At 42.9% G+C, this 12893-nt stretch overlaps 2 protein-coding genes across 2 annotated transcripts in view; one reads left to right on the top strand and one right to left on the bottom strand.

Annotated features, from left to right (window-relative positions):
* Positions 1-4569: 4569 nt before the first annotated feature.
* Positions 4570-7303, bottom strand: RPL37 (ribosomal protein L37). Its single transcript, XM_082453635.1, has 4 exons — positions 7163-7303; positions 6287-6422; positions 5958-6042; positions 4570-4685 (listed from the first exon to the last, which is right to left on the bottom strand). Exons 1-4 carry the CDS (start codon positions 7163-7165, stop codon positions 4616-4618), a joined length of 294 nt encoding a protein of 97 aa, XP_082309761.1. The 5' UTR covers positions 7166-7303; the 3' UTR covers positions 4570-4615.
* Positions 7304-7404: 101 nt separating this feature from the next.
* CARD6 (caspase recruitment domain family member 6) overlaps positions 7405-12893 on the top strand; it is a 29592-nt gene continuing 24103 nt past the window's right edge. The window contains exon 1 of the mRNA XM_082453632.1: positions 7405-7529. The gene's annotated coding sequence lies outside the window, so the exon portion shown is untranslated. The remainder of the gene's footprint in view (positions 7530-12893) is intronic.

The following is a 12893-nucleotide window of genomic DNA, read 5'->3' as shown; positions in this document are numbered from 1 at the left end:
GGTATTTTTTGTTATCTGTGAATAATCCAAAAAAACAAGGGTCAGACCAAGTCTTCATCCTGGGGCACAAGAACATATTTCCACTGTATAAAGATGAGGACACAAAAATAAAACTGTTTTTACCTCAATCCATACCATGCCTGTGGTAATCTACATGCCACCTGCATACATGAGAACCATTTTTTTTCACTGGTATTTTCTTTGAACAAGACATACCATACCATACAAGGAAGCTTTTGCTTCAGATTCCATTCTTGGTTCCTGAGGTTGATGGCCTCTGCCCTGTGCTTCTCTTAGATTATGATCTGAACTACCTTGTTTTGAGGAAAAAAAACAACAAAAATATGAAATATAATCCACACGTAGTACGAATGAGAAAGAGAAAGCTCCTTATCATTTAACTTGGTAAGAGTTAGGGTTGGGATCTTAGTTCCCTGACCAAGGATTGAAGCCGGGCCCTCAGCAGTGAAAAGAGTCCTAACCACTGGACTGCCACAGAATTCCCATAATTTAACTTTAACCACCTTTCTAAAGGTTCCTCCACTCCCAATCTATCACACTCTTTATATCTTTGTCTTCACAGCACTTATCACTACCCGAAATTGCTTACCTGTTCTAGGTCTGTCAACCCCCAACACACACACACATGCTATCGAAATCTTAAGTCAGACAAGGACCCTTGTCTGCCTTGTTTTCCACTTGTATCTCCTTGGCCTAGAACTGCTTCTGACACATAGAGGTCACTAGATCTGGTTCATAAGGGGCACTGTATCAATAGAAATGAAAGGGAATCATAGAACATCTAGGTTCTTCCAAAAGTGTCTGTTTAATTTTAAACTCTTGGTTTCTCATTGCCCAATCTCCCCTGAACCTCTAGCAGGTTGGCTTTGTTCTTGATGCTCTATTGAAACAAGGTTTATGGAAGTAAACACTAACCTAAATTTTGCAAATCCCGTAAGTCTTTTTTTTTTTTTTAATTTTAAAATCTTTTTCTCCTTGGCCTCAGCCACATACAATACTTGGTTTGTGTGACTCAACCCTATCCTTGGTCCTGGGCTATTTCTGCAACCACTAGAGTCAACCATCAACTTCAACCATGTCAGTGGTTGCTCCCACTGCATCTCTAACATTGCCTAGCACATAGTAGCAACGTATGTATTATGTTGAACAAATTAATGAACCACTCTCTCTCGTGTCTCCTATGGACATCTCCCCAAATCGTTCCTTGAGCCTCTCCAAATTGTCTTTTCTTTCTAGAGTATCTGTATTTTCAAATGGTTTCAACCATTACTGAGTCAAGGATGGTTTACTGAAGTTAATCAGTCAAGAAACTGAATCCTCAAAAAAAGAGAAAAAGAAAAAAGAAAGTCCTTTTTTTCTCATCATTTCTAAATGCCTACCAGGTCTCACCATCACCTCATACCTCCATTTAAATTGTCCTCACCATTTTAACCCCTAAAATCAGTTCTCTTTCACAACTCTCTGGTCATTACTTCCAAATGCAGACCTCCAGCCCAGGCTTCCCACTTGAATAGCCACCAGGCTTACTCACTTCTTCCAGTGAACTTCCTCTTGGTATCCCACAGGCAACAAAACCTAACTTTAATATTTTCCCCCTTGTTGCCTCCACCCTATATTCCCTCAGTGAATGCACCACCTCCTTGCCCCCTAGTCCAAAACATCCAAGACTCCTTCCTACCTCCAATATTTCTGAGGCCTACCGCACTAGACACAATGCTACGTTTTTTAAGTTATTATTATTATTTTATTCATTTTTGACTGCTCTGGGTCTCCGCTGCGGCTCTCGGGCTTAGTTGCAGTATGTGGGATCTTAGTTCCCTGACCAGGGATTGAACCCGGGCCCCCGGCATTGGGAGCATGGAGTCTTAACCACTGGACCACCAGGGAAGTCCCGCTATATTTTTATATGTGATCTCATGGAAGCCTCACACAGCCTATGATACAGAAGGAAGAGGGGGCTTGGAAGCTACTCCCTTTGATTCAAGTTTTACATGTTCTCAGTAGACACATTCCCCCCTACAGCCAGCCCCACTGCTACCTTAGTCCACGACCTCATGATTGTCAGACTATTTAAGAACCTGTTGCCTGGTTTTCCAGCTTCAAAACTTATCACATCCATACCATCATCTTCCATCACCATCATATTAATCTTGCTAATGATAACTAATCATGCCATTGTGTGTGCTTAAAACCTTCCAATGATTTATCATTGCTTCAAGCTAAAGTCCAAACTCCTTAGTATAATACTCAAGACCTTCCACAATCTGATCATCCTCACCCCTCTAGATTCTTCTTACCAACCCCCTCACATTCTCTCGACCTGACAAACCACAGTATCTGTGACTGAAAGGCCAAGTAAACACACAAAACATTAAGACATGTTCCTGGGTCTCACTTCAGATACCCTTTGGCGACACCCATCTGGTCCTGAGTATCCTCTGCCCAAGAAACACAAATTCCTTAGTTGTGGCATTGGCCCCAGGCATCTTCTGTCAGATTGAGGTCCACTGTCCAAACCAACTTTGACCCTCAGGACATGATGAGATACGTCAGATATGAACTTCCTGCAAACTAGTATTCAATGAACCTTAATCCACCTGCTTGCATTCTATACTGAAAGTGTTAACCCAGCTCTCTCTCTCTCCCACTGCTGCTCCCTGAGTCTTAAAATTAATTTTAACTGTGATCGGAGCAGCTTTAATTAGTCTGTGAGCCACCTATGATCTATGGAGATAATTACCATTGCATCAATTTCCCACTGAAACCCAACCTATTTGTCAAGGGTCATAGGCACTGGCAAACGAGATAAGCTCACCTTACACTCAAACACACTTTCTTAATGCATCACTGCCCACCTCTCTCACAACCCCTTTGTGCCAACTGTTTTCTGGCCCAGGATTTAGAAATTCCACGTCTTCAGGTCAGTGCCCACTCACCTCAAGGCCTAATATTTATTCCATCCTGGGCATTACCTATCTTAATGGGCCTCTCCATCACTCAGGAACCAACCATTAGTAACACCGGAAGATTTCAGAAAGATCTTAATACCAAGTCAGATTATTTCAGTACTCTGAAGCCAAAGTATATTAAAACCACTATTTTTGTAGGTCAAAAGCAATTTCATAAACTTGAACCTACCATACCAACTTTAGGCCGCAGCCACTGTATAAGCACCTTCACTCACTTAACTCGGAAGCCCATAATGTTAAGACCTCCAGCTTACAACTGCACAGGCACAGCAGTAACATCACACTAACAAATGTCAACTGGATCCAGGAACCATGCTCTCAATTATGCATCCCTAAAGTACAGAGTACTGAGTCATTATATTGAGTCTCACATACTGGGAGGAAGCCCAATGTAGATTTAGATCAGCAGGGGCTTCTGTGGAAGTCAAGTGTAAGCTAAGACCTGAAGGATGAGTTAGGAAAAAAGCGGGAGGAAAGAAATTAGCTAGAATTTTGTGAATGCATTCTAAAGGTAAGATTGGTGAGGCAGTGATGATCATGAAGGCCCCTTCAAGGTCAGGTTAAGGACGTTATACTTAATACAATGGGAAGCTAAAAGCTAGGACTGCACAGCATGGCCACACTGCTACTTTATGCCAGTTGTTCCAACACTTACGCTGTTTAATTAATGTTCTGTTCTCTCATTCAGCAGTCCAACAAACTCAGCCTTGTCTTCACTTCAAAAAACTGTAGAGCAGTAACACCAGAACTGGGAAAGCAAGGCAAAAAAATTCAGAGCACTGAAAATCAATCATCACCCAGCTAAGGGTTAAAATAATTCCAGGGATCTACTTATCATTGCCTTTAGCCTACAAATATTAGTTTATACTTGGCCTTCCTTTACATTCTACTCAATCCACTGCATTTGTCTGTGGCCCTACAAACCTTCTTCCATATTTTGTTGTTGACTCACACTAAGCAGGTTGCTTTAGTTTTTCACTTAGCTGACCACCTTAAACGGCATGCACAGCCTATAACCTAGGTGCCAAGCAACAGTTAAGATCACCTTTCCAAAAATCTGAAAAAGTATATGCATAGCTGCATCACTTTGCTATACACCAGAAACTAACACAATACTGTTAACCAACTATACGCCAATAAACATTTTAAGAAAAAAGAAAAAATCACCTTTCTGAAATACAATTCATTGAACTCCTATCCTTCACGTTCTCACCGGTACTCCAAAGCCTATCGTACACGATTGACAACCACTCCCCAAACACCACAGATGTAACTAAAAGAAATTAAGTTATACTCTTTCACTTACACTAACATTTTAAATATCCGTATGTGTTGTACTAAGAATTGTACTACGTAAATTCACTATATTCTTCACATCATCTGCCAGTGTTGTCTGCTTGAAGGAATCCTGGAATTCTGCTTGTTCCTTGTCCTCTTAAGCAGTACCACAACCCAGTTCAAAAGTTACTGTTCCAGAACAGCCACTTAACAAGTAAATCTGATTTTAAGCTGTCCCATTTGCAAACCTATATAAATCATCGATACAAGCCTATTAAAAATACCTTAGCACACCAGACACTTTTTTAAAACCGGAACATTTATTGCGTGACTAATAATTGAAATCCTTAAGATGAACTGGATGCTGCAACAGCTGCCCTCTTGGGTTTAGGTGTTGTTCCTTCACGGAATCCATGCCTGCACCGTGTTAAAAACAAGAACAGTTACTTCAGCAATGCCAACACATACATTTTAATTTTTGCTAAAACAGATTTTTATGAGCTTATCTCAGTTAAATCTGAAATCAATATTGAATTCATATGTTCAGACATTTATTTTTACAACATCACTGATAAGCTGCAGTATTTACTTCCTTCTGCTTCAAGATAGCCATTTCAGGAATACAGATAACTTTAATTAGAAAAAATAAAGAAAAAAGGGCAACATATTTGGTTGTACTGATCACTGGGCCAGCATTTCCCCACCACTTAAGATTCCTAAGGCATTTGTGAAAACGGGTTCTTAAATTACGAGCCAGAGATCCTACTTTCCTTTAGCCAAAGAAAAACAATGTGTTTAATGGTAGACATTTTCTCAACTGCTTAACTACTCTATATCGTAACTCATTTAATATTAACACCTACTTGAAGTGTACCGTTATCCCTCTTTTGAGGGACAGACAGGTTAAAGTTGGCTTCAATTCATGCTCTTAACTCTTACATTGAACTAGCAGACCACTGAATCCTAAGCCTATACTACTGTATAATAGTCTTATACATTAGGAAGTGCAAAGCGCAAAGAAAGGTCACTTCAGCACATGAACACAAGCGCATCTAAGGGTGTCATGTTTACAAACGCCCAAACTGTCTTGAGGTCTTTTAAAATTTGAAAACCTGGAATTGAGCGGCAGAGGTCAGAAATTCTGCTAAATATCCTACCCTGCACAGGACAACCGCCCTCCCCAACAAAGAAATCACCTCAGCTGAGACCTTACATGGGTTAACCCCTCAAAAGCTACCACTAAAATGCAGTTTCTCTGTTTAGTCTAGATGGGGGCTGAAATTAAAACTCTAAGGCCTCTCTTTAAGTAATAAAAGATATAAAATTTCTTTCTACACAAACGCAATAGCAACTGACAGTTTTCTAAGGCAGACTTGCCCAAAGCCACAAAACCCTAAAGTCTCCTTTATGCACGATTATCTTGACAAATTTTGGTAGGAAAGTGAAATGTAGGTATGCCAACAAATGTCATCACATTTTCTGGAGTCTAGCTCCAACTAAGCCCCGGCATGTATAGCTCATACTACTGTTTACTGAGAGATTCACAAGATCTAAACTAACTGATCTGAAGGTTATGGTGGCAGAAGAGAAAAGTTCCTTGCTAATACCTCATCCCACCAACCAGGGCAGTTGAGAGGCTAATTATGCAAGCTCACAGAACCAACTACAACTGAAACATAAAAACTGTACCTGAATCTGCGGTATACAATTTTTAGGTGCCTCATTCGACCAGTCCCGGTGGTATTTCGTCTTTTAGCTTTAGCACTCCAGTTATCTAGAACACACATTCAGGTGAAGGTTCTATAAGGTTTTTCCCCACACACCTTGTAAGCACAGTCGGTCAATATACTTAAAAATGCCTGCCCTGGGTTTTAACCCCACTTCATCGCTATGCAGGTGCCCCATTCTGCTAGGGACCGCCTAAGGCTCAGTCATGCCCCACTGAGGTACAAAACAAACACGGGACAATTCTCAACGCCAGGATACACTCTACCAGAGTCCCGTAAATATGCACTTACACTTCCTCTTCCGCTTGGCAGGGTAGCCACATTTACCACAGGTCGACTTCTGCAGGTGGTAGGCCTTAGAGCCACAGCGGCGGCACAACGTGTGCGTCTTATTCCGACGCTTTCCAAACGAGGACGTTCCCTTCGTCTACAAGTTAAGGGGACAGACGATTCTTCAATCTGGCAATTTCTACACACGTTCTTACGTTTTCAGTTAAAGAAACACCATGACAACCACAGGGTCTCCAACTGTGGGAATCTGACTTTTCTTTTTTTTTTTTTAAATGTGGTTTATTTATTTTATTTACATGTTTTCAAATCCACTGCAATGTATTAAGAATTCAAATGCTATAAACACAGCAAAGTCTGACTTTTCTTAAACGCTAAATCAGAAACCTCTACCGGAATTTCACGTCATCTAAAGCCCCCTGCAAGAGTTGCTGTGTTTTGAAATCCGCTACGTTATTAAAAAGAAGAAAAAAAGATATAATGCAAAAGACGAGATAACGCGGTTTTCCTACCCAACCCTACTCCAAAAACTAAGAGCTCCTGCCCAGGGACCACCGCCAACGATTCCTTGGCTTACAGAGCCCAACACTCTCAAACTATGCTTCTTCTGTCCTTTCCCATAGGAGCAGGGCTGTGCGGGCTCCCCAAAGGTCAGACAGAAGCAAGGCGCCTAGACCAGCTGCAGCTCCACGACTGCAAGCCCCGCACTCCCAGACAGATAAGGACCATTCTTCTGCCTCTCGAGGGCCACCGCATGTCCCTTTCCTGCCCACCGGCTCCCATTATCGGAAACCTTGCCGGGCCCCCACGGACAGCAAGGAACGCGGCGCAGGGCGCTAGGATGGAAGCCGATTCCGAGAGCCCTTGCAGACCACTCACCATCTCGCTTCTGCCGCCGAGACCAAAGAGACCGAAAGAGAAGTCACTTCCGCTATATCGCACTCAGAAGCTTCCGCCCAGCAAAGTACTTCCGGCGGGGCGCGGTGCACCGCTCTCAAGCGTCCGTCGCTGCAGCGTGGGTGGGGCCGAGAGGAGGATCCCGAGCCAGGCGGGGCCAATAGAAGGTTCAGAGGGGCGGGGCTCACAGCTTTCTGGGTCCGGGGTGGGCGTCTGTGTAGGTTTCGGGGTGGGACTGGGGTTCTTCGCCAGGTTCTTCCTCAGTCCCGCCGGAAGCTTTCGGCTGACGCTGATCATCGCCGAGAGGTCGCTAGGAGGACGGAGCTGGGCTCAGAATATGAAGAGAAAGGCAAATAATGTTTTTTTCTAACTGTAGTACTTTAGAGGCAAATGATTTGATCCCCAATCTTGTTATGCCAAGGAATCAGACGTGGAACTTGTTAAATATTGTTTCCTAAACTCTAACGTGAGGAAATCTGGTTCAGCAGCTTTGGATGGGGCTTGGACATCTGTACTTCAAAACACTATAGTGTTAATGTTGGTGGTTCCCAGGCCTTCTTGATAAACGCTAATCCACTTGTAACCTTCTTGCCTAGGAAAGCCCCCACCCTCGCAAAAGGATAAAATATCCTAACATTTAAGAGTTAGGGAAAAACGATCCTAAATGTGCGTGCTTTCTAAAGGAAACAGAATTCGTGACCTATCACTTGTGAAATACTGGCAAAGTTTATTAACTAACTACCAGCAGAACAAGGTGACGTCTAGGAATTAGAGGTTTAATTTTGACAGGTTAACAGTTGATTAGTGCCTAGTCAGTACTAGGCTCTTCTAGAAACTGGGAATAGAAACATTAACAGGACATAGTCCCTGTCTTCATGGAGGTGGTAGGTGGGGAGTAGGGGGTTCAGGGGGAGGTGCAGCCAGGAGAGAGAGAGAGAAGGCCAACATTTGGGTGTTTGGACCATATGGACCATACTGCAGTTCAGGGGAGACTTAACTGGATTAGGTGTTGTATTAGTTCCCCATTGCCATTCTAGCAATTTACCACAAACGTAACGGCTTAATACTAAACATTTAATCAACAAGTATAAAGTTTCAGTTACGCAAGATGAATACATTCTAGAGATCTGCAGTACAATACTGCATCTACAGTTGACAATACTGTATCTTACACTTAAGGACGATAATCACAAACCACCAGCTAGTCTTTAAGCTACAGTCAATCAAATAATTTCCTTTCTTTGCTTCACACTTTATATAGTCTTTCCCCTGGCTCATAGAATGTTACTAACCACTTCTGGTTTGGTGCTGCCCTTTTTGGATCGATTTTTGCTAAAATACACTTAAATTTTAACTATGCCTATTTATCTTTTAATAGGCCCTTGTAAGTACTCTGACCCCACCCAGATAATTCTCTCATCTCCATGTCAGCTGATTAGCAGCCTTAATTGTCCTTTGCCTTGTAACGGTATTCACAGGTTGTGTCATCTTTGGGGAAGATGATTATTCTGCTTAGCACAAGTGTTATGACAAATGAGATCAGTGTAGACTGTTGTTGAACCCAAGTTAGTGTGCCTGAGGCACAGTGAGGCCAAACAAACTGAAACATTGGAGTTTGGAGCAGAGAAAGGACCAAACAAGGAGGACAGCGCAGCGCATGCTCAAAAGACCTGAACTCTCTAGTGGTTTTGGGGGAAGAATTTTTTGGGTTTTTTAAAAAATCATTTATTTATTTTTTGGCCCTGTGGTGCGGCTTGCAGGATCTTATTTTCCTGACTAGAGATTGAACCTGGCCCTCTGCAGTGAAAGCCCAAAGTCCTAACCATTGGACCACCAGGGAATTCCTTCAGGGAAGAGTTTTTAAAGGCAAAATAAGGGCTGCAGGGCATGTGACTTTCTTCTGATTGGTTGGTGGTGAGGTAAGAGAGTGGTGTTCCAGGTTCTGATTGGTTGGTGGTGAGGTAAGAGAGTGGTGTTCCAGCAATCTTGTGCTCAGCCACCCTCCACCTCCACCTGGGGGCCTTAGTTCCCATAGCAGAACTCAAAAATTTGTATCAGATTACTATGTATATCCATTGGGGAGTAACTAAGACTCTGCTTTATCGCTGCACTGTTGTTTCTTGACTGCCTTTCTTTTGTTTCTGCATTCCCTCACTTCCCTAATTAGTAACTGTTCGAATCTACCCTTTGGAACACAGCAGCGAAGATCTAGGAGGCTGAAGCCTTTTTCCTACAGACAAGAAAAGGGGGACATGGAAAGGCTTTTGTACCCAGGAGGGCCCCACAGGGTGCTGCTCGGTTTCAGGAAGGGTAGGACAGGTAGCAACCACTGAGGACACAAATTGTGTGACAGGCACTATGTCCGAGTCTCTTTTACCCCAGACATTCCCCAAACTGTAAACATCAGAGTGAAATATTTTTCCTCCTCTCCCTTTTTGGTGTGCTTGAAATCACACCATTCTGGCCCTGGTCAGGTAGGCCCTTGGCTCTATAGAGGCCTATGAAGCCAGTTTAGAATTTCCAGATTTCTATCCAAATGCCAGGTTTAGGTCGGGAGTAGAATGACTTCTGAAACAGATGATCTTGTTACAGAGTCCAAGCTCTCCGCTTGCCGCACGGCAGGCCAATAAACTGGGAGACGAGGTGCTGAGGCAAAGAATATGACTTTATTTGGAAAGCCGGCAGACTGAAAAGATGGCGGACTAGGGTCCCCAAAAAACCATCTTAGCGGGGTCTGGATGCCAGTTTCTTTCATCGAATCAGCGAGGGGAGTAAAGTAAAAAGGCAAAATAGAGAGGGAGATTCGGGGAGGAAGTAAAGTAAAAAGGGTAAACATCTTCTGGAATGACCAGCCTCGGGGAGGGGATGGTTAATTTCTTCTTTCTTGCAGCCATTCACAGGTGGGTAGGGTTCCCTGAGGCAGTCCATTATGTATGATTATAATAACAAAAGCTACGAAAAGCAAATGCTAAAGTCAAACAGATCCAACATGGAGTCAAAATTGGCTCTTCCCTGTTGCAATCTCTGCTGTTACTTATGGTGTTTTGCCTTTTGGCAGAGTGATAGAGACTTCATAAGTCTTGCATCTGTTGTTCTGATATAGTTCAGGTCTCTTGACTTGACCTGCCTTTTTTTCCTACAATAGATGAAATTAGTGCTGACTTTTCTCTTCAAAAAAAATCACATAATTTAAACTCCTAGCTGCAAACAAAATTTTTACACCCGTTTCACTGTATTTGATGTGAGGGATGTATTTTCAAATCTTCATCTCCTGGCCACCCTTCCCCCAGCTCACCCTTCATCTCCTGGCCCACCCTTCCCCCAGTTTCAGCTTCTGAAACCTTGTAACTCAGATTGGGACTTGAACCCGCGGTGTTTTAACTGAGATCACACACCTCACCTGGTCTCAGGATTTAGACCCACGGTCTTTTCTTGATGTCTCATCACAGAAAGAATTCAGTGAGAGACAAAGTGACAGGTAAGAAGTGGATTTATTTAGAGAGAAACACGCTCCACAGACAGAGCGTGGGCCATCTCAGAAGGCGAGAAAGGCACCAGGGTATGGGGTTGTCAGGTTTTTTAGGGGTGGGTAATTTCATAGGCTAATGAGTAGGAGGAGTATTCCAGCTATTTGGGGGAAGGGGTGGGGATTTCCAGGAATTGGGCCTACTTTTTTTTTTTTTAAATAAATGTATTTATTTATTTTTGGCTGCTTTGGTCGTTGCCGCGTGCGGGCTTTGTCTCGTTGCGGCGAGCGGAGCGGCAAGCGGAGGCTACTCTTCGTTGCAGTGCGCGGGCTTCTCACTGCGGTGGCTTCTCTTGTTGCGGAGCACAGGCTCTAGGTGCACGGGCTTCAGTAGTTGCAGCACACGGGCTCAGTAGTTGTGGCTCACGGGCTCTAGAGCACAGGCTCAGTAGTTGTGGCGCACGGGGTTAGTTGCTCCGCGGCATGTGAATCGTCCCAGACCAGGGCTCGGACCTGTGTCCTCTGCGTTGGCAGGCGGATTCTTAACCCCCGAGCCACCAGGGAAGCCCAGGCCTACTTTTTGACCTTTATGGTTGGCCTTGGAACTGTCATGGTGCCTATGGGCGTGTCATTTAGCTTGCAGATGTGTTACAGTGAGCCTATACTGAGGCTCAAGGTCTAGTAGAATTAGACTAGTCTACCATCTTGAACCTGTTTGGTTCTAATTAGTTTATGTCATGTCCTCGGGCTATGTCGTTCTTTTAAAGGTTTTGCCCTGCCCCCTTCCCTCCTGTTCACTTCCATTTGCATTCTAAGTGTGTGCAATGCAGATTTCCTGTTACCAAGGAACTGAATTTAAACTTCCTCCCCTAAATTTAAATTTTACTGTGAAATATGCAACTTCAAATCAACACTTTTCTTCCCATCAGCTTTGAGATCTCCTGGAGCAAGTTCTTGTGGGAGAGGAGGGTATTTAGGGGGAGCAGTGGGGAGGAGATGGGGTTTGAGAAGCTGGTTATTAGAATACCTTACCAACCAAGTTGAATTAAAAAAAAAAGATTGGCAAACCTACTAACATTGCCAATCAAATTGTTAGTATTAGGTGGGATACATCTCTTGAAACCCATACCTTTGTGACACATTTTAAAACTCTCAACCTAAAGTTAATTTTTAATGTCATATATGGATTCTCTTATTCTTTTCCAACCTTAGGGACACCAGAATTTAATGAATCACTATCCTTGGTTATGCTCAGCATTGGTCCATGCATGGCCTGCTTTCACTTACATGTTTAACTATTTACCTTTAATAATTTAATAAACATCTATAAACTCATTCCCAGATGATATCCTATGTCTAACTCCATGATTTCCCTGTCCTCCAATCCCATCCCATCCCTAGCCTCCCCTAACCAAGGTAACCATCCTTCTGAAGTTCATTTCCTTACTTCTCATTTTATATAATTATATTGATTCCATGTGTATTCCTAAAATGTGTGTGTATGTGTCTGTATTTACATTATTTTGAGCTTTTTAAAAAGGGTTTCATGCAGCATATAATATTTGGGGACTTAAAATTGCCCCTTAATATTGTTATGATTTATTTATGTATGCTGTGGGTCACTGAAGTTCATTCTTTTTCAATGCTGTATATTATATTATATGAGATACCACAGTTTACTCATCCAGTATCCTGTTGATAGTTATTTAGATTGTTTTCAGGTTCTTGTGAACTATAAATGAAAATAAAAACCAACTAGATAGTTTTTTAAAAAATTAAAGTCAGCTAACAAGACAAAAAATGTAAACTATTAAAATAAATAGAAATGTTTAAAGTAGAAGGTATGAATACCACTGTAATCATATCACCAGAGATACCAGTGTTACAATTGGAGTATCTCTTTCCTGGCTGTCTTCTTTAAAATATAATGTATATGTATATACACATATTGTATACATACACTATACACATATTAACTTTTTAAATAAAAATGGGATCTAGGGCTTCCCTGGTGGCGCAGTGGTTGAGAGTCTGCCTGCCAATGCAGGGGACACGGGTTCGAGCCCTGGTCTGGGAGGATCCCACGTGCCGCGGAGCGGCTGGGCCCGTGAGTCACAACTACTGAGCCTGCGCGTCTGGAGCCTGTGCTCCGCAGCCGGAGAGGCCGCGATAGTGAGAGGCCTGCGCACCGCGATGAAGAGTGGCCCCCGCTTGCCACGACTGGAGAAAGCCCTCGCACAGAAACAA

This window comes from Balaenoptera physalus (assembly GCF_965194825.1).
Source record: "Balaenoptera physalus genome assembly, chromosome: 3".
NCBI classification, from domain to species: Eukaryota; Metazoa; Chordata; class Mammalia; order Artiodactyla; family Balaenopteridae; genus Balaenoptera; species Balaenoptera physalus.
The sequence above is the reverse complement of the archived record's forward strand: the minus strand, read 5'-3'. Positions and strand labels throughout refer to the sequence as shown.